Consider the following 23,326-nt stretch of genomic DNA (forward strand, 5'->3'; position numbering starts at 1 on the left):
AGGTGCTCTGTAGCAAGCTGTTGCAAAGGACTCTATAGCAAATAAAAGATTGAATGTGATTGATTGATTGACTGACTGATCAATCTGTTGATTGATTGAACTTCCCACTACAGCCTTATAGATTCAGGAGCCTGGATTGATTTCCAGTCTCAGGTGTCTCTGTATAGAGTATAGAGTATAGAGTAGTGTGCTACACTAACTGCCTCCTTCCAAATGTGATTGATTTATTATAAACAGTTAAAATAGTAATGTTTAGTCTCTGACCCTGTGATAGGCTGGCATCTCATCCAGTGGAGATCAATCCTACATTACTCCCTGTGCTTTTGGAACAGGTGCTGGCTTGCCACAGCCCTCAGCAGGATAAATAGATTGCTGATGCTACTTTAGACAGATTCCTTTAATATTTTAATATGCTTTAAACTCCCAGATTTGACATGGGAAGACACCTGTTAAAACTCATTTATTGCAGAACAGAATTTTTGCACTCCCCTGAATCTCAGGGTTGATACATTGTTCACTGCTAGCTCTTAATGGCAGGAATTGTCTTCAGATTGTTTGATTGGTCGATGTTCTCAGAACATTTCATTAACTTTTATTTAATTAAAATGTATTGACTCCCTGATTAGAATGTTTATCAGTTTGTGAAACCATGTATTATATGTCATTACAAGCTAAATGTTATCTGATTACCTTAGAAAGAGATCAAATTCATGCAGTGGTACTGTAAAAAACTGAAATGTGTACAATGAGCAATCACACTTCCTTAAATTAAAGAATGATAATCCTTTACATATCTAGAAGCTCCATAGGATTGAATTCATTTGTTGAAAGCATATAACTTCTTCCAGTTACCCTATACGGTGAACAGAAATCACACACAAATCACTCTGTATTTAAGATTGTCAGATTCTCATTGTCAGTGAGTAATACTGTAAGATAAAGTTCAGACTGAAAAGGAAGCAATTAAAAACACTAGGGAATTTCTCACTACAGTTAAAACTGAAATCTCCCCAAAGTAGTTTTAGCCTCCACTGTTGAGCTTCTGCTGACGATTATGTACAGCTGTGGTACATTTGCTAGTACATGAGTTCGAAACTGATTTGTTCAACCATTTAAATCGCTGCTTTTTAAAATGAAGTATTAGATATTCAGAAAAAAAAGCACAGGTGCTTATCAACACATAAAACATTCAGTTTTGATACTTTTTGCGGTTTCTTCAACTTTGTATTGCTTTAAGCAAAAAGATCTGGTTTTGAAAGGAAAGGCAGGGGGAGGAATGACCTTTTCATTCACACAGTAAAAGAAGTGCCAGTGGTGGATGGCTCTCAGGGTCGCCTGGCATGTAATAACAATAAAGAGACATGTAATGCCACTTTTGCCACACTATAACTTCTTTATTACCAAGATACTGTAAAACAGAACAAATGAAAGCAGCTATTTTAATCAGAATAGGTGAAGTGCTAGTCTAGGATTTGTTGACATTATGTATGTTTGATAAAATACTGTAAAGCCATTGTTACATTTAAAGATAAGGTAACAGTGCGGTCCATATTATAAATGCTCATCATGACAGAACTCATCGTGGTCTTTGCAAGAAAGAAGATACATCCATCTATTTTCTTACCTCTTCATTCTATTCAGGGTTGCGGGGGAGCTCGAGCCTATTCCAGCAAGCAATGGGCACAAGGCACGAAATACTCTAGATGGGGCGCCAGTCCATCATAAGTCACGTACAGACACAAATACAGACATACACGCTCTCACACCTCTCCCAGAAGAAAACTGTAAAAACATATTAGTGCTGTATGTCTTTGAACTGTGGGAGAAAACAAGAGCACCTTGTGAAAACCTACATGAACATGGGGAGAACATACAAACATACAAACTCAATGAACATAGCACCCCAGGTTCGGAATTGAACCTAAGGCCCCAGTGCTGCAATGTTGCAATGCTGACCACTGTGACACCATGCTGCCCTAGAGAGAACATGATGCTCCCTAAATGGGACACCGGTCTATCACAGGGATTATCCACAATAATGCTGGTCCCCACTTATACAGCTGGGTGGACAGTAGCAACTGGGGTAAAATACTCAAATTACTATAGCAGTGTCTGCAGCAGGACCCTAAACCCACAACCTACTAGCTATGAATCCAAAGTCATTCCTGTGGCAAATGAATTATAATGAATCATGAAAATCTATATAAAGTCCAGGGCTGGTACCTTGCTGTCCTGGGTTGTTTCGATGAAGTACCTGAGGATTCCTTAGTCTGCCATTTTGAGTCTAACTTCCACACCAGCATGCCACCAATTCTTTACAATCTGCCAAGATTCATCAGTGTTTAATGACTCTCAGCTTTAATGACTTTTAAGGAAGTGGCACAAGGTCTAAAAGCATTACAAAATATCAATTGAACTTGATAACAAATATGTATTGTTACAAGAATGGGGGATTTAATTAACATTACACTCACAAAGCTCTTTCAAAACATATTAAAATCAGGGGTTAATCAATCCAGAAGTTGACCAAAATTCACTGAGGTACGTTTTATAGATCAGTGTGCTTTCTTTTTATTGCTTTATAAGCACATGGAATCTTAAATCTGTGTGTAAAGTACTTTGAGGGCTTGTGGATAATATTTCTTGCACAAAAAGCGAAGGATTTCTCATATATGTCTACACTGAAAGATCATGTATACAGAAATAAATTCATAGGGAACATTTTAGAAAAGGGAGACTTTGATCTGTCAGAGTGAGTAATGGTTGCAAGCGTCATTCAGTATAGCAGTAGGTTTTACTTATGGTACTTTTTTATGATTGCATTTCTCCTAAAAGGAGATATCAGATGGGCTTTCCACACTGAAAATATCATCATGAGTGAGGCTCAAATTTACAGTATGTGGCAGGCCGGCCTAAAACATGAGAGTAATTATAGCACGCTTACCACTGTAGGCTGCCAAATAGTCTCTAAACATTGTAAAGAGATACAGGTACATTGGGAAATAATTTGTTGATTGCTTAGATTATTGGTGAGGGGTGATTGGGCACATTCTTTCATGGTTGCATTAGAGTTTGTTTAGTACATAAAGGATATAAATCATGGAACAGTCTGCAATAACACCTCTTGGACATGAGTTCAGCAATGATCACATGTTTTTGTGCAGGTCCTTGGGACTGCCTTGCCTGAAGGTAGTGTTTGCCACAGTATATATCTACTATATTCACCTGTGAATCACCAAGTGAGACAAGGTGATCCTTGATGTATTGTACCACATACTGTAAATAGTAAAGGTTATTTGGCCCATATAACACATTTGATAGTTATAGCTAATTTATGTGATGATGTAATTCATCCTTTTCCAGTAAGAAGCCAGGGCAAGTCCAACATCTTGCTTTATGTCTTTATGTCTTTGCTTTATACAATTAACTGCATTTATATCTATATATTGTTTCAAACAAAAGGATCATAAAGAACTTACTTGTGTTGACCTCCTACAGTTAATCCTCCGCTGAAGGGCAATGCCCACCTGGCTTATGTGCAACAAGCATTCAGTGCCAGCAGCCCCACTGCACGACAATTCAAGTGGAGAACCAAGATATTAATTCACCAATTGAATGAAAGGGGAACCTTAAGGAAGCCAGACTGCAAATTCAGCATGGAATTTAACCAGGACACTGAGGTTAACACAATTACTCCTATGAACAATTCCATGAAGTCTTCAGTTCATCTGAAGGACGCCTTCTTGTGCAGATTGCTCCTTGTTTTAAGTATCTGGTACATTGATAACAGCCTAAAAAACAGAGTCTGAAAAAAAGCCATGCGGAGATTATTTCTCTTGAGAAGGTCGAGGAGATTTGATGTGAGCAAACACATCCTAGAATTAATAACAATAATAAATAATTGCTTACACGCTTTTCTGGACACTCCACTCAAAGCGCTTTATAGGTAATGGGCACTCCCCTCCACCACCACCAATGTGCAGCATCCACCTGGATTATGTGACAGTAGCCATAGTGTGCCAGAACGCTCACCACACATCAGCGGGGAGGAGAGCAGAGTAATGAAGCCAATTCATAGATGGGGATTATTAGGAGGATTGGTAAGGGCCAATGGGAAATTTGGCCAGGACACTAAGGTTACAGCCCTACTCTTTTTGACAAATGCCCTGGGACTTTTAATTACCACAGAGAGTCAGGACCTCGGTTTTATGTCTCATCCGAAAGATGGCGCTTGTTAACAGTATAGTGTCCCTGTCACTATACTGGGGCATTAGGACCCACATAGACCGCAGGGTGGGCACCCCCTGCTGGCCCCACTAACACCTCTTCCAGCAGCAACCTCAGTTTTTCCCAGGAGGTCTCCCATCCAGTTACTGACCAGGCTCACACCTGCTTAGCTTCAGGGAGCTGCTAGTTGTGAGCTGCAGGGTGATATGGCTGCTGGTAATTGGGTTGGTAACTTATGAATTGGCCTACATAAGTCTGGTAGAGAGCATGCTCTCTTAACCTTTCGACTTCTAATGGGAATCTTGGTATCATGGGTAGAGGAAAACACAAGGATTAGAAACAAAAGCAAAATTATTGGTCAGAAACAGAACCAGGTGAACCACATGTATACATTATTTTACAGGAAATTTGTGCCTTTTTGCTCTTATAATGCTTACCAGAGGGAAGGAGGGGAGAAAGGTGGGAAACCAGTAGTACATGATGCCTCACGCAACTATACTCCCGATTTAAACTATCTGGTTGACATTTTAGAGTACCAAAGGATACAAAAACTTGAGAGTAGGTGGCGTCTTTCTGGCCTAAACTTACATTTTAAGGCTTGGAAAGATTACTTGTCTGAATATAAGGATATGATAGAATCTGTTAGATCCACCTACTTCTCTCACATCATTGAAAATAACCATAACAACCCCAGGTATCTTTTCTCCACCATCAACATTAGCTAAAGTCTAACTGCCCCACCACATTACCTCCCTCTTTCATTCTGTAAAGTGCTTTTATTGAATCTCTGTTGTTTATGTTTATATCCTAGTTGATGCAATTCATCGTTAGTCTTATCTTTTTGAGATTCCTATTCTTGCAGTGAAATAGAACAGTAGTGTTTTCTCTAATGTCCTAGGTAACAGTATAAAAAGGAAAAATAAGGTTAATTAAAATAAAGTTAGGTGACAGGATATAAAAAGTACAACATAATTTTCTTTGTTTTTGAGAAATTTAAAAATAATACTGCAGGCTGCTTTACTGTAATGATTAGATATATTTTTGTATTTTAAGCAACTGAATGCAACAATGTCGCTTTTCACTTTCTTTACCAAAACCAGAAGAATCCCGAAAATGTACTGTAGGACGTCACTGAGTGACGAAGCAAACAGAAGTGCTTTATTAAACTGTTTTTTGTTTGGTTTTTGGAGTGAAGGAAGGGGTGCTGTGTTTAATCAAAAAGTTGGAGGGAGATGATATCTTGACTGTCAGAAAGAAGAAACTGATGTGTGACAACTTGTCAGCTGTGGGATTTTGAATACAAGATGAGGAAGATAATGGTTTGCTATGACGGGGTTCTATTATTTTTAATGAGGTGTGATGCAGAGCGGCAGGGTCGAGTAGGAAGATCAAGTGAAGTCACCATTTTTTATTGAATGTAGTGGCAGCTGTGAATAAGCAAGCTCAAAGACAATTCTTTGTAACCACTGTCATGCATCCAATGATGCATCTTTTAAAAGGTAAATATTTGTTGTCAAACTGTGCTTATATTGAGGGATGTAGGCTTTCCTTCTGGTCTTATATGCCATATCGTTCAGTCTTGTGCTTCACAAATTGCTGGAACTGCTGGATCTACAGTAACTATTTGGCCACCATGAGGGTTTAAACAGTCCTAAATACCATGTCCTTCTACTAGAATGATGTTTTTAACCTGAAAAGAAAAAAAAAACTTTCAATAGTACAGAAATAAGTACATTTAAATACTTATGAGTTCTTAATTAAACACCCCCTTCTGTCCAGTTTAATGTTAATAATTTCATCATGCAGAAATCAATAGTTATATTTTAATTTAATTTTTTAAGCAATTAAGTGGAAAGTCAACTACTCAATGTCAAAACGATGAACCAAAATTAGAAGTGCTTTTTTGATGTTAAAGAGAACTATCTTTATGCCTTTCCAATAAAGACTTTTGAGCTGTGTGCTGTGTAATAAATGCACATAGTGTTGAGACCCTGAATGTAAAACTAAAACAAAAAGAAATGACTGAAACACCATTTCTGTTTTAGGAATTGTAAAAGGGAAGAAAAAGAAATTAATGGAGAACATGCAAAAAACTGTGATGTCACTAGAAGATAGAAGAAACTCCAAAATGAAAAGAAGGGAAGAGGGAAATTAAATTAAATGTAAGATTAATTAAATTAAAGAGGAGATTATAATTTAAAAAACCTGAGGAACATGAAAAGCAAAAATGATGAAAAATGAAATTAGTCAAAATGATTTCCTACAGTACTATTTCTATATTGCCTTATTAGACAGTGATTAAAATGTGAAAGATATCTGAAGGCAAAGTTGGTAAAAATTAAAAACAGATAACTTAAACTAAGGCTTCTTACACTGCCTGTGTAGTTTTTGTTATTATTTATTATTAGTACTGAATCTACTTTTAAGGAACTCAAATTACATGTTCATGTTTTATTGGGATGTTTTAAAGTAATCAATCCTAAAGTTAAATTCAGGAATTGTGGTAATAAAGTGTTATTTAGTCATTTGTTCATGATTAAATACATTACTGAAGATTTTGGATAACATATGATCTTGCTGGAAGTAAGCTCCTGTACAGATCTACAGTGTATGTTTCTGATTTAACTGGTTGGATGCAAATACAAGCCTGTTTGGCTTGGCTGAAGAGACTTGACACTTTTCCCAGGTACTTTATCATGACACACTATATCTTGATTAACTCCTGCAATGGGGACAATAACTACTGTACCACTACAAATTGAAGGGATTATGTTGATGTTGGTGACAATATTGCTGTATTATCCATCTATCCATCCATTTCTGGGTTGCAAGGGATTCAGAGCCTATCGTAGCAATCATTGCTATAACAATACATTGAAAATCATTTTCAATATGCATTGATCATAATGCAATGTAGTGAGATCAGCAACAACAACAATCCCAGCTTCAGGCTGACATTAATCATCCACTCATTTTAGTGGATTCCATTTACAGTACACATGCCAAAAGAGACATAAAACCAGAAACCAAAATGTTTTTTGATGTACATGGTGGAACATGAGTTGAGTTTTAGATTATTAGTATTCCATTCTATGTTATAGTACATTCCTTGTTTCCATTTTCAAAAGAAAGTTGTTTGCACTTTTTGACTTCCTTATAATCCTGCCTTGGATACATTAAAGAATTTGAATGTCAGTTTCATTAAATATAAATGACTCATAAGGTCACTGCTGGTCAACATTGATATTTTACATTTTTTCAATCAGTTCTGTGACCTATGATCCTGGGCCTCTCAAACCCATTTTGAACTAATTATCTCCAAGAGGCTCAAAAAATCGTGCTGATTTAGTAATTTGATTCTTCTCTAAAATAACGAGCAAGTACAATAATTCATATTCCTGTGATTCACAGCAGCTACCACGGAATGCAAGGTCATTATTTTAAATTATGAAAATAAGTTTCAGAAAAAAAGTTTTTTTTGCATTTCAAAACTACGAAGCTGACGAATCTCATAATTAAAGTTGTCTGTTAGATTGTCACTGTTGAGAATGTGTAAAGCATTTACACAGTTAGTAAATTGAAATAAAATGAAAAGTGTCAACCAAAGTTGGCTAATTTAACACAATAATCCATGTAAGGGGTTCAAGGTGTAATGTCAATTGCTTTGAAAACCTACCACCTTAATGATTAGAAAAACTGTTTCATTTCAATGTTCGGCATTACTTTTCCCTAATTGATACATAATGCCTGAGCAAATTATTGGCGTAATTATAGGATGAAATTGAATTCCTAAACATGTTGTCTTTTAACTATTGAGGTTCATAAGTAACTTGAGATCTCTACATTCCAAGCAATAAAAAGGGTTTCCAATGGTCCAATCAAGCAATGTGGTGGTTCAATTAAAGATTCAATTGAGTAAACAGCACAGCAGGAATGAAAAGCAGCAGATCCAGGGCTGGGAATTTCTGAGAATTATTCACACCTGTCCTATCAAATACTGTTTTCTTATTTTCAGATTCACAAGAAGAAAGAAAGACTGTGCTTGTTTTGTTGCTAGTACCTTTTTACTTTTTTTTTTCTCTGTCTGGTTTTTGATGCACCCCAGTAAATCAGATCTCACAGCATGGTTAAGTAGTTTGTCCCAGCTGGCTCTTTGCTGAAGAATAGTTTTGCAGACCATTCCCATTCAATCTTTTAAGATCTTAACCAAAAAACCATATGATCTACTGTTAATGATTGTATTCTTTTGAACTTTTAACCAATGCATATGTTTCTAACTTTTTGTCTTCATAGATAAGTCAACTTTTTTCTATAGACCTAAATTAAGTCTTGAATAGAAATCTCTTCTGTTCTAGGCTGGAAATGCTCAGTTCCCTTAGTTCAAAGGTATCCAGTCCTGGTCCTGTGAGGGTCAATATGTCAATATATCAGAACAATGGTTAAAGAGGCACATTTATTAGTGTTTTTTGGAATGTTAAAACAATGGTTAACGTAGAGACACATGTTACAAGGCAGGATTCACTGCTGAACAAATCTGCATGAAACATTTCACATGGGAAGCAGGAAACTAAAATGTTAGTCATTTAGTTTGCGTGACAGCATACAGAGGAACTTGTCTTTAATTTTAACTTTGGTCTGTGATGATGTAATAATCTACTTACGAAAGATTCACTACTTGCTATTTGTCACTTCCGCATTTTATATCACTGCAAAGGCAACCTTTTCTCAGTTATACTAATAATAACAATTGGCTCTATCCATTCTGAAGCGTTCCATCCATATCTATGCATATCAATCTTGTGACAGGTTTCTTAACGGCCTTTTCAAATTTAACGAGGACTCCTTCTTTCCTTTTCCTGCTTGGTGTATGCGTAGGAAGAGAAAAGCAATGGAGCGATCAATTTACTTGCAAATTGGGCTCCTCTTTTTCCATAATCTACACTTAACGCCAGATGACATTTGACCTCTGAGATGTAACGATAGATATGCCGAATGCTCTAATGTGGTCTACACATGTGTGGGCCAGGAAATATGCATCAAATTTGAATCGGAACCAGAAGGGACAAGAAATAGAATCATTAACACTTCGGATTCTGGTCTTAAAAACAAAAGATCATCAAACGATTTGCTTGACTTACAGGAATATTTTTTTAAACATGTTGAGTTTGCCCAAGACCTCATTAAATGCAGGAGCCTCCACAGAGGCAAACTTAGTTTGTTCTTTGGTTTCCTGGCTCCTATTGCTCTTCAAGATTTGTTTCTAAATTAAGAACAGAACAAGACGACCACAGTTTTTGTTACGAGTTCCTTTAAAAGCTACGCTTAAAGAAATACATATACACATGCACAGAAAAACAATTCTTTTAATCTCATTCTCCCCCGTCACCCCATCCTTTTTGACAGATGTGTGGTATTTTGCCTATATAAGAGGCGCTCAAAAATGACAGTTTCTTCACTAGGTACAGCACCTGGCCAGCACTTCAACAGCTTAATTTGGAAAGCTGGGGACAGGTTTCACTTCAAAAGGTAAGGACCCCATTTAAAAAAATACTTAATATTTTTAGCATTTCATTTCCTTTTACTCAAGACTGTTCATTTCTCACCATGTTATCTTCTAAACTACTGTACTACAGGGAAATAAACTAGCAAGCGACACAAAATCCAATAAATTAGAACTGACAAAAATGAAATAAATAACAATCGTTTGGATGGAGAAAAAGAGAAAGATGAAGCCGAGACAAATTATAGTATTGATCCAACAAAACTGAATTGAAAAATGCGCTAAGAAATGCTTGCTGTGCTTTGTCAAGTTCATCATTAAGTTAAACTTTTTAAGTTAGTTGGTAAATAACAGGGATATAAACCTATTTTTATTTATTATTGCATGTCTCATAGTTCTTCTTGAGCATCTTTAACAACAGGAGGTGGGCCAGTGACTTAACATTCTTGATCTTGTAAAATGTTGTCTTTCTCGTTAATATTCAGAGGACCATATCTCACATGCAAAAAGGCTAGAAGTCGTAGGAGAATCATAAAGGCTGAATAATATGTAAAGGGTTTTGCTGACATTTGTTTGCTGCTTTCTGAAGATGAGCTCAGCACACTCTACAACATCCCAGGGAAACAAAACAAACAATGGAAACAGCGTCCATGCTTTCTGTGTTGGGACACAAATACAAATGTAAAAGTAATGCACTCCAAAGTAATATATTAAAGTAAATTATTAAATTGTGTTATTTAGTTTTGATTAAAAAGGTAGCATGTGTTCCCTTTTACATTTTGCATGACCGGTAAGTGCAAATGCATGCATACAGTATATATTATGCAGTATATTGCATACAGTATATAATACGTGAAGAAAGCTCCACAGCCAAAACATTGTTTTTCCTTTCTTCTCTTTTCAGCAAGGAATAAACCTTTACTTGTTCCTATATTATATATTATACTTTTGGGTTAAGATACATGAGAAAAAAAGTTTATATAACTGATTTAATACTACTTTACTTTAGGAAATAAGTCTTCTCATTGGTTTATGTAAAGGTGCTTATTTTAAAGAAAATTTGTTTTTTACAGCAGTATACAGTAATAGTGCAGTATCACTGAAAAATAATGCACTTATATTACAAGAAACTAACAAATGACTTTGTAGCAAAGCGTTGGGTCACTATTTTAATAGATTATATATTATATCATATTTTTATATATACAGTATAATATAATATTCACATACTGTATACTGAATATAAACTCTATATGCACCTTGTTGGTTTTGAAATTTATTGATATTAGAACTGCTTGTACTTTGGTGAGCTTTGTGCATTTTAGGATGCTTCACAAATGTTCATTTTAGCATCTTATTTTTTAATAGTTTTTATATTTACGTATTTAAACCCTGTTTTAAGGAAACACAAAACACAAAAGCAACTACAGATGAAACAGACCATACTGTGTACACTTCTACAAGAGATTACTGTACATTAAAGTGTTTAGCTTGCTGTCAAGAATCAAAAGAGAAAGAAATGATAAAAAGATGAGGAAACGCACTTCGACAAGGAACAGAAAATATCATATCTTTTGAATTGCTGTGTCAATAGCAATGTTCCAAAGTGCCAATGAGTAAAAGTACTGCTAACTTAGACCTTTCTAGAAGCAAGAATCATGGTATACTAACCAAACCCAAGAACAAATTGCAGGCTTTGTCCAATTCTTCTCCTGCACTGAAATCATAATCCCTAAGTAAATGTGCTTGTTGAGCATTGAAATTGTTAACTAAAATTAAACTAAAAGAACTTCTGAGGATTGTGGAAGATTAGTACCTAATATATAGCTCAACACAGTGAACTGCTTTTAATTCGGATATTTCTTAAAATAAGAGGCAGAGGCACATAACTCTTAGTGATGATATTCTTAGTTTTGAGTACATGTTTTCCATATTCATCTAACCATTTATGTCTAACCTTGCTAGGTGATGTTTAGCAAAGTACATGTGCATTGTTAAAGATGTTTCATAACAACCAAGCAATTTATTGGAATAATACTTAATATTTATTTTTTTCTGATCTATTTAACTACATATTGTTTCTACTATTTAATAGAAAACAATCTAAAGCCTACAGTATTCAATGTTCCTTTTATGTGTCATCCATTCAAAGTAATTACTATTACAGTAATATCGTATTGTGCAATATTAATTATTAATATTGCATTATAGATTTATTAATAATAATTATATTTCAGTCTTCAAAATAAAACTGTAACATGTAAAGTATGCCGTCATAAACACCTTTACAGCTCACCTGAATGTAATTGTGCATTTGTAATTTCTTCAAGGCAACCCTGAATACTGTGTAGTAAACTACATATCAGATAATCTGAAACTGTCAAACTGTTAGTATTTTTATCATTTGTTTGTTGCTTTTTCAGGGAAAAGAAAGAATATTACAAGGTACCATATATAATAATTAACAAATGTGAACAATCATCATGGCATGAAAGATTTGGTACCTAAACAAACTGCGAAAATCCACCAATAACATAAAAAAAACAATAACAGAAAAAAGGAAACTAGAGATTTTGAAGAGAAAAGCAAAAGAAAAAGAGAAAAGTTAGAAAAAAGTAGTGAAAGAACAGAAGAGAGAATCCACAGTCTTCAAGGTCTTTCATATGTCTAGGTCGAGTTTTTATGAAGTTTAAAAAGAGCTGTCAGGCAGAATAAAATTTTGGAGTTGAGCCACAGAGTGAATACCTTCTTTTTGTCAAGAAGAAAATTTTTTAAGGGAGAGATTGACATCCCAAGGATACATGAGAACGTTGATTTGCAAATTACAGTAGGCTATTAAAAGTAAATGTAAAAACTGTAATTAATAACATTTTAAGGTATCAAAAATGTATAATTTAAATTATAATATCATATACTAAAAGTAAATTTTAAAAAATGGATAGTCGAATTTACAAACTGTACTGCTACATATGTACAGCTATGAAATCAATTTATTGAGGTGACGCTAGGCCCTGTGTCCATCCTTGCGCCCATTGCTTGCCATGAGAGACTTCGACTCCTCTGCGACCCTGAATTGGAAGAAGCAGTTTGAAAATGTACCGAAATAACACTATATATACTGTACTTAGTATGAAACCCTCTGACCTTCCCTTCACAAGAATGTATCTCTCATTCAATAGCTCAGCCTCTTCACTTGACACACACAAGTCCTCAGTGTCACTCTTTGTTTTGTAGATTATGAAGCCAGTTTCCCCACCTCGCTCAGCATTCCTTTTCCTGGCTCTTGTTGTCTCGACCTTGCTGCCTTCTGGTTACACTCTTCCTCGCCTACGCAGCCTGCGCAGGTAAGGGAGCCACTCAAGAGAGAGCAGGTCATTACTTCTTTTGTTGTGTTTCATCGTGTCTTATAACACAAGTGACTGCTATTGCAAAGAAAAGTGGGTGTTCGGGTGCACTCTGGCCCTTAATCAGTGAGGCAAAAGCATTTTTTCTAACAGCAACCATTTAAAAAATTCACTTCACTTCACACACAATTTATCAAAACCTATTTTTCTGTGAAACCTGTATGCTTAAAACAATGAAAAGCTGATGCTTGAATTACATTGGAATTGATATTCTATGAAAACGCAAAACATAACTAGGAGTATTTATTATTTTGATTTTGATTTTTGATTTTTGTAGAAAATTCAAATCAAACACGTAGCATATACCTGATACAATTTTGACTTGAAAGCTGATACTGAGACAGATTTGAGCCCACAATGTGAGATTATTCAGCAAATATAGCAAATATACCTTAATTTGCATGGGGAATTCTGGTTTTGATGTATTCAGGATACTCATAGTGCAGAGATTAAACATTTGGTTGAAAAAAGGCCTCAGATTGTTAGAAAGCTAAACAGTCTTTCATTCTCTTCAATCTGAAAATAATGGCTTGTATTTTTCATCCACAATTTGCATGTGAGGTGGGTCTGACTTGGTTCTTTAAATGCGTCATGTTTTGATGCAGTACTTTGGTACATATTAGAAGAAACTACTCCACTAGTTAAACAATTTTAGCTGCAGTAGCTCAGATCATTTAAATATCCCTTCAAATATCTGGTGATAATTGGGTTAATTTCCTCTTTCTGAATTGTCTTGAGATAAGTATAAAAAGCATTACTTTTTATAAAAGGCATTGCAAAAAATAAAACAAGTTTATTATCAAGTCCATGTCATGCTGTACTGAAGATAAAAGCTGACCTGAAGGTTAAACAATTAAACTAGAAGTTTTATTATACTAAAAAATAAGATGTTGTATTGTTCAAATGCAGAGGTACAGTATTCTATTTAAATGAACAACTTTGACACAAACACTTTAGATGAAGACACTGCTTTTTAATAATGCATGTGTAAGTTATAAATGTTCTTAAGGGAAAGGTTTAATTATAATAAAGCACAACCAAATTAAGCTTTTTAAAGTATTTTCGATGATGTCCAACACAGTGACCAAAACAACAGGATCACAGAACATTCAGTTCAAAGTCACATGTATATTATATATTTATGTATTAAGTTTGTAATAATCATCTGAATGTGAACCTGTAACGCTACCACCCTGTAGTCAAACTCATTAAAACGATCTCAAAAGATAAGCAAGTTTGGACCCGGTCAGTACTGGAATGGACACCTCCAGGACAATTTGATCACAGCTACAGTATTTATGGTGTTGGTGGATTAAAGATACTGTTCTGTAGTACGCGCTTTCTTTCAGATGAGATAATTTAACCAAGGTCTTGATTACATAGCTATTAAAGATTCCATGGCATTGTTTGTAATAGTAGGGGTATTATCCTCAGTGTCATGATTTAAATTCAATCTAGGCTTTACAATCTGAGTTCCTGTATTAAGTGGTTTCAAGTGTTGTAGTAGTAATTCAACTGGTGAAGAAGTTTCTCATTTCTCAATCCGCTAAGTAATGGGGCTGATCTGTCAGCTCTGGTGAATGCAGTAACTTCCTTTCCATACCGTATGCAAAAATGCTTTGAGATTCTTTAGGATTAAAAGCACTGGATAAATTTAAGGAATTGTATTTAAGTTTGTGTTAAAAATTGTATTTATAATTGTAGTCAAACATTTAGAGAATGACCTACTGTAATGTGTGTTAAACTCTGAGACATGTAATTCAAAGTAATAGGTGAAATAAGTAAACAGCCTTACATGTTTTCTTAGTACCAGACTTGCACCTCCTCGAATTGGTCAGGATGATTCTTCCAGATTCCGTCCACAGTTGGAAGTTCTCTACCCTTCTGTGTCTCTCCGTGATTGGAGTGTCCAGATGATGTCATCTCCAGGAATCTCTGACCCCCAGCCTAAATCCCTGCGCCTACCAGGAAGGGTTTGGCTTCCTTTCAGCCAATCAGAGATGGAATCCCTTGCTCAGGAGGAGGATCTCAACAAGAGCTGGCCTTTGCCTTGGTCCCAGCAGATGGCCAATGAGGAGAAGAGGAACATAGTGGTAGCAGATGATGCGGCATTTCGGGAAAAGAGTAAATTATTAACCGCTATGGAACGACAAAAGTGGCTCAATTCTTACATGCAGAAACTGCTTGTGGTCAATTCCCAGTGAGAAACTCCGGTTTAATAAAATTGATTGAAAATGTTCAGCTCTTATTCAGTTTGTGTGCAATGTCATTTAAAACTAATAAAGTGTACAATTTAGTTGCTTAATGACATTTTGCCACTTACTGTATGTGTACTTCCCTGTTTTGTGTAGGGGTCTTATATAATTGAGGTCAAAATTACAAGATAATCTGGTGATATTACTGAAGTATAAATAATAACTTCATCTGAATGTGTATCTCAAAAGAATATGGGTCAGAAAATCCTTCTTTAGAATTTCACTAGAAACTTTTCTCATAAACAATACTGTTTACCTTTATGTAATCACAGATGCATATACTGTATCATGAAACATATTCCCATGTTTTTACCCCCTTTCTCTTGTTACATAATGCGAACATCTTACATAATACAAATTGGCATGTTTTTCTGTGTCTCATCAAGTTCATCCTACTGTATATATTTTCAATGTTTTTGACTTGTGCTGTTTTTGGTCAAGTGCTCATGTGTAGTTACATGTGATGGAGAATATGAATATGACTATAGCCTGCACAATTCACTGTAAGGAAAGTAATCTATTGCCTTAGAATGCTGAAACTGGCTCACTATCCAGACTTTCTTCACTAATAAAATGTCCAAACTAATAAAATCCTAGTTGCTTTCCCTATCAATATCTCTTTCACTAGGAGTATTTATTATCTTTTCAATTTGTTATCAAATAAATTGGTTTTCAATACAGATTTGTTACATATCTGTATTTTGGAATGAAACTGGCAAATAGTTTTTCACAGTAAAATCTTTTACATATTGTAATTATTTAGTTTGCATGTTTTACAGTTAGCCAATAAACATTTGTGTTAGCGATAGTAGAACTAGTGTGTCACTGAGATTATTTGCATGTTACCATGCAAATTAATAACACATAGAATAAACCAGAATGATTACTCAACAGTAAGAAATAAAATGTTCCTAATACAGTTTTGGATCCATCCATTTATAAACTACTTTATCCAGTGGTTTATTCAGGAGGAACCAGAGACTATACCACAGTGGGCAATAGGTGCAAGGCAGGGTACACCCTGGACAAGATGCCAGTTGATCACAGAGCACACCAGGTCCAATTTTCCCAGAAGGGAAAACCTTAACCTACTGTACCTATGTCTTTGGTTTGTGGGAGAGAATCAGAGTACCTGGTGAAAACCCCCAGAAACTGGGTATCCACACAGATAACACCCCAGAAATTGAATCAGGGATCCCTGTGTTGCAAAGCAGCCATGCTATCCACTGCACCATGTGACCCTTGTAGTTCAGATACAAAATACAGATTAAAAAATATTTTGTTTCTAGAATTAAATTTGACTAACTTTTAAAATCATCTTTATAAGATGTGGATAATATCTAAAATATTGTCAGCTTTAAACTGGACTGGGGTGCATTTGTGTGAAGCTTGCATCCTCTTCTGTGTCCACATTATTACTCTAATTCTTCCATCTTCCATCATCAAGTTAATTGATGTCTCTAAATTGTTTATGTTGCCTACAATGGGCCAGCATTATGTCTAGGTTGCAGTCCTATATTTTACCTCTTTTTCCAGAAGGGTTATTACAGACAAACATCATCTTTTGAAATAATTGTTGATGTGTTGGTTGACTCTGTGATTGCACAATAGCAAATGGAGAATGTAGACAAAAAAAAAGCTTTACTACCACTCTCACTACATTAGAAAAAAGAGGGCATAAAACAAGAACCTGTTTTTTCAAACATTTCAAGATATTCAATAACGGGGGAAAAACTACAGGCAATTACAGTTGAGAAAGCAGTGAGAGAGCAAATAAACCAGGAATTCTTGATAAAGATATCAGTATAACATACCTTAGTAGTAAAAAAAATACTTTGGCCTTGTTATCATTTTCTCTTTAGAAAAGTATCCTTTCTTTCCCACTCAGGTTACAAATGCACAAAATTTATCATAAGGTAAATGAAGGGGTCAGTTCTTCCACTGGAATTGAGTAGAATATTATTTTTTAAATTCCTCCAATGTTTCTGCCATTTAACAGTTAACTGTATTCTGCCATTTTACTTTTATACTGTAGATCTCAAAATTTTACATTTACCAATGTTACCACCTTCAACTAAAAAATGTACCATATTTCAGTGTTCAAACCAAGGTTTTCAGTGTTCAAAATAAATTGTTCTTAATTAATGCTTTAAGTTATAATACACAGCCCTGCAACATGAAAATTTAGCACTGTGACTAAAAAGATCATTGAAGTCTTAAATTCCAACAGGACATGTGTGCATTACAAGTTGGACATCAGAAATTCTAATCAAATATCATAGGTCTGTAGTGTGTCCCTGAGGTTGCAGGAGAGTGACCCGGTTGTGAAGAGAATATTAAAACATCCCTTTGTGTCCTGTGCCTGATTTGTAAAAGGAATTTTCTTTCTGCTTTCATAGGTGCAGTCTTCTAAAGAACAGCAGAGCGAATTATTTAACTCCTGCATATACCAGCATCACTGCAATCTACTGTAGATACTCCTGATGGAGCACAAATTGAATCCAGTTACATAAAAAGTAGTGCATATACTGTAGCTATGCATTTATGTATAATACTAAGTCATGTAAGTTATTCTTTTCACCATTCCTTTGAGATGCTTTGCCAAGGCTTTGCTGGATTCACTTTGTTATGAATAACTCAATAGTTTTGAATAACTTGAATATTGTCTGGGACTTACAAGGGCAGAGCAGTGGCACTGTGGGTAAGGATCTGTGCCTGTGGCTGGAAGGTTGCCAGTTCAAATCCTATGGCTAGCAGAAGAATTCTACTCCTTGGCCCCTGAACAAAGCCCTTAACCCCAGCTGCTATGGGGTAGCTGTATAAACAGCTGACACTATGCTCTGACCCCCAAGCTTCTCTCTTCCTGTTTGTGTGTCCCATAGACAGCAAGCTGGGGTATACAAAAAGACAAATTCCTAATGCAAGAAATTGTATATGGCTAATCTACTTTACTGTCATCAGCTTTTGAAAAGCTAACTGCCAATGAGAATGAGGGTTGTATTTGGTCAGATGTGTCACACCCGTGTCATGAAAAAGAGTGACCACTTTTTACAGCATCTTTGTAGTAGGAGATACTGTAGTTCAAGTAGGTAGCTGCGTCAGCATGCATAGGCTGCAAAGGAACAGGTAACGGGATTATTCTATGCTGAAAAGAAAAGAAAGGAAACACCTGAATTTGCTCCACGGCTGAAACATTGTTTTTCCTTTCTTTTCAGCATGGAATAAACTCGTTACCTGATCCGATACGGTTCACTTGCACTTGGATTTTGAAACCCTTCCATCAGTATTGCAATCTTCCTGTGCTTGACAAGTGCTAACATACAAACAGCAGTATTGTCACCTATAAAAATAATTAATTTGGTTAATATCTGTCTTATAAAATATTATATATAATAAAAATATTATATATGAGATATTCAGTTGATATCTGTCTTGTATATAAAATATACAAGTTAGTTGAATCTGATTTGCTATTTGTGCCCCTCCTTTCATTTTAGGTGCCAGAATGAATTGGCATGTTGTGCCCTCTAGGAATTTCATTCATATTGAAATAAGGCTTGAGAATGTTTACGAGCGCATTTTTTTTCTCTAAGTTTTGAGATGACAGGGTTAATTATAATTTTTGGTAGCATTCACACTGCAAAAATATACAAAAATGTTTTCTTCTTTGCTCCTTCATGATTTCATTTGTATTGGTATAAATTCATTTGTTGTTGATCTAACAATATGTATGATCTGTGAAATGATTAAAGGAAACTTTTGTATGCAGTTAATTGGCAGATAAAGTAAATCTGCCTGAATGCATTCATAAATCAATTGGCTCTTATCTACTGACAAATTTCTTTTTCCTGATAAACATGCTCACATCTGCTAGTCACTATACCATACAGCACAAAATGTTTGGAAATCTTCTATGAGTGTTGAATGTTGAACTCATAATTATAGAGCACACATTGATTAGTAACTAATCAGACTTTAATTGCTCTGGGGAAAGGGAACTACTCAGTGATTAGCATGCAAATTGCTGAGTCTTGGTTACAGTCAGAGAGTCACCTTCTCTAAACTCATTAAAATCCAGACTCAAAACCTTCTTCTTTAGAAAAGCCTTAACTTAACTGTTCCATTCTTCACCTCTCTGCTTTTCTTAGTACCACCATCCTCAGTCTCCTCTGTGTATCGTAATTGTTTTATCTTATGTATTATTTTTATTTATTGTTGTTGACATTCTGTAAAGCGCTTTGAGAAGCCACCTTTAAAGGCGCTATATAAAATAAAGTTCATTTATTATTATTACTTTCTGGCTTCAAGATAATTCTAATAGTTGTATAACCATCTATAAGGAGAGTTGCATTTTAAGGTTTGGATAACACAGTCAGGGTGTCAAATGGGAGGAGTAGTAGAGAGGAATGGGCACAGTAGAGATAACAAAGTCGGGGTGCAAATAGTTGCATCAGGGAAGCATGTGCCAAAGACTGAGCTCTTAGAACAGGCACAAAATAGCAGGATTGTACAGTAACAGCTATTTACATTGGTAGAATGTTTTTTTTTTCTGCCCCTTTTCTTTTTACTGGTTGATATAAGTATATTGTGAAAGCTCACACCTGAAGAAGGCTCCACAGCAGAAACAATGTGTTTTCTTTCTTCTCTTTTCAGCATGGAATAAACCTATTACTTGTTCCTCAGCAGCCTATGCATGCTGGTGCAGCTACCCACCATAATTATATTATATCAGTTATATATTATATCATTGTATTGATAGTTTTATAATTATTTGGCTTCACCGCAATTGTTTGAAAAAGTTGTTGGAAATATGCGTGAACAACAAAGTTTCACTTGTGGCGTGTAGCACCCATTTCATCTTAACTTTTCTGATGTAGCACTCGAGGGAATGTATTGTGCTTAGTGGTGCATTGTCTCCTCACAGTAAGGGGGAGAGAAACTGGGTGTGGGCTTTTATTTTCACTCTCCGTCTTCAATACACATTCCCAATAGTCACTGATTTAGTTTTAGTTTAGGAACTTTAACTCCACAGGATGAGTTCTTGGCACAATCTTCATCTCCTGGTTACTAATGCCGCTTAACATAAGGCAAATGTTACAGAACTCCACAAATTCATTCAAATTACTTGAAAGTTTAGCTTTAATCTAGCTTTAAATATGAAGGTTTTAAGGTCACTATGTCTAATATATTTGTATAATTAAAATCTTAAATAAATACTAATAATAATTAAATAGAATTAATACTGTTGATCCCGAGATGAAGTAAAACAGATGAGTTTATTGCATGCAAGGAACAATAAAGCCGAAGTCTTGTTTCCTGCAAAAAACAACAAAACCGAAGTATTGTTCCCCGTACCGGTACAAACTTTTGGGTTATATAATATCTTCTTCTCCGTTTCTGACGTCACTCGGTCTGATGGTAAAGAGGGGGGTTCATGGTATTTGGACAGTTTATGAGGTCAGTTTAAGATTCCACTGTCCAATCCTGCCTTCACTGGCTAATCGCTTTTTGCAGTTCTTTTGCCAATGTCCGAAATTTTTACAATAATGGCACCAATTTGTAATTTCGCCTTTTGGACTTAGTCGGGTGTCAGGGCCAGCTCCACCCTTCAGTATGGGGGGTGTCCACCCTGTTTGTATTGCCCGCACCTTAGCATACATATTTCTTTCGATTTGCCATGCCATTTTAACTATTTCCTCAAACTGTTTGTTCGTATCTTGCCCTATTTCAGGCTCTTTTAACTGAAGGGCTTTGGCTATATCAGGCTTAAGACCGCCCAAATAAATTTGTTTAATCACAGCAAAGGCGTCGCTATTCACATCATCTTCGTCACTTAGTCCTGAGCATTCCAGCCAGAGTGTGACGAAGCGGTCAGTGAAGTCGGCCACATCCTCGCTTTCTTTTTGCTGACACGCAGATATCTTTTTCCTATCTGTCTTTTGTGGATAATTTTGTTTAAGCCATCGCCAAACCCATTCCCATCGCCCTCCCCTGCCGTTATCCTCACACAATTGTTTAAGTTCTCCGACACGCTTTTCCCCTGTCCTTCTAAGGATCATAGCGGCAGTCAGGGGGGAGATACCATAAGTATCTTTTAATTCCTGAAGCGCACTCCAGGTTCGCTGCATTCCTAATTTCGGGTGCAGTACTTTAGCCCACTGGTCAATATCTTCCGGTTTTGGATTTGATGGTATGGGGGAATCAGGGAAGGTAGGTGCGATTGCGGACCCCCTCGATGGGGTGCGAGACACTTAGAGTGACGCTGTCATCAACAGCGCCAGCCCCCGCTACATCAGGCCCTCTCCCACTTAGGGTGAGAGTACAGGTCTGCGGGCGCCCACTGTTTAAGAAGGGAGTTCCTGTTCCGTCTCTATCACACTCGTACCAGGTGTCATCCCACTCAGACCCTCCGTCTCCATATGGTCACTGTGAGAATCGATCCCAATTATTTTCATTTCCTGCCTGTCTGTTCCCTTATGGGAGAGCAAGATATAATTTACTGTAGTTGACGGTTGTAACACATTAACTAGTGCAGTGCGACCAGGAACTAATTCTTCCTTTAGTTTCTGACTCTCCTGCACTGCCTCTTTTCGCTTTTGTTTATACTCTTTCGTAGCAAGTAAATATCTTTTCTTCCGGGTTTTTGTTTTCCCCGTAAACACACTTTTAAGAAGTCACATCCCAATTTCTTTTTTTTTTCTCATGTATCTGCCACCACTGGTGCCGGCCGTGCACCAGGGTGGGAGCTACATGCTTGTGCTTTTGCCAATCAATACTCATATGCTTTCTTTACAGGCGTCTTCGCCCCAGACTCCCTCTGACAAACTCAACTTTTTGCATATTTTTCTCCTTTTTTTCCCGTCAACTTACACTTTTCCGATATATAAACGGACCCTTCCACCACTTTCTCAAACCATCAGTTAGCACACATGTTCGGTCTCTTTTACTTTTGTCATGTGTGAGGTAACAGCTCATACAGTAAGGGGATACTTTCACTTGAAAAACCTGTGCATTCCTGCACTCATTCAGCCAAGGGCGTCTGTTACCTCCAGATCTAAATGCCTCTCAGAGACTTTAGAGAGGACTTACACCACACTGTTCACAGGTAAGGAACGAGACCTCGAAAACCCCCTTTCTTGATCAGTAATTCACCATCCCCAGAATGCCAGCATTGCTGCTTTTGCCCCGGGGTGGACTTACACACTGAGCTCAATCAGGGCGATTCTCGGGTCTCAACGTCCTTTAAATCCTGCTATTTAATGCTTTGCTCTTTTATTATGAGGTGTGTTTATGTTAGTGTCGTGCGTGTGTATATGTATTTCACAAACAAGGAAAACACCAAAAACATACATATATATATCTGCTACTTCTGTTTCCTTTAAAACAAAAAACCACGCCACACCAATCCGTGCACGATCAAAGCGTAGCTAATCTCAGGACCCCGGGCGCAATTAAGGCCCAATCCAATCCTGGATTATACGTGCATTTAATTCACCACTCAGCTCCAGAACCCCGGGCGCAATTAAGGCCCACACCAGTCCTGAATTACGTGCATTTAATGCACCACTTGCTCTAATGCACCGACGTGAAGGTAATCTCTAAATCCTGCTCGCCGAATCTAGAACACCTGACCATAAAATGTCGACCCTTTTATTTGCCGAGGGAGTTTTCCGCCACTATTATCACAACCGTTTACATTCAACCTCAAGCCTGTGTGGAAGCAGCACATAGCGAACTCCACGACATTATCAACAAGCACCAAAACTCCCACCCAGAAGCCGTCTCAATTGTAGTTGGGGACTTCAACCACTGCAATCTGAACTGCAAAGTTCTGCAAAAATACATTCAGCATGTCACTGTACCGACAAGAGGAGGCAATATCTTAGACCACTGCTACACAACAATAAAAGGAGCATACAAAGCGCTTCCCAAACCGAGTT

At 36.5% G+C, this 23,326-nt stretch overlaps 1 protein-coding gene across 1 annotated transcript; it reads left to right on the top strand.

The window, feature by feature from the left end:
- Positions 1-9,546: 9,546 nt before the first annotated feature.
- pth2 (parathyroid hormone 2) lies at positions 9,547-15,982 on the top strand. Its single transcript, XM_015351196.2, has 3 exons — positions 9,547-9,753; positions 12,962-13,071; positions 14,939-15,982. Exons 2-3 carry the CDS (start codon positions 12,965-12,967, stop codon positions 15,333-15,335), a joined length of 504 nt encoding a protein of 167 aa, XP_015206682.1. The 5' UTR covers positions 9,547-9,753; positions 12,962-12,964; the 3' UTR covers positions 15,336-15,982.
- The last annotated feature ends 7,344 nt before the right edge of the window (positions 15,983-23,326 follow it).

This window comes from Lepisosteus oculatus, chromosome 8, assembly GCF_040954835.1.
Source record: "Lepisosteus oculatus isolate fLepOcu1 chromosome 8, fLepOcu1.hap2, whole genome shotgun sequence".
NCBI lineage: Eukaryota > Metazoa > Chordata > Actinopteri > Semionotiformes > Lepisosteidae > Lepisosteus > Lepisosteus oculatus.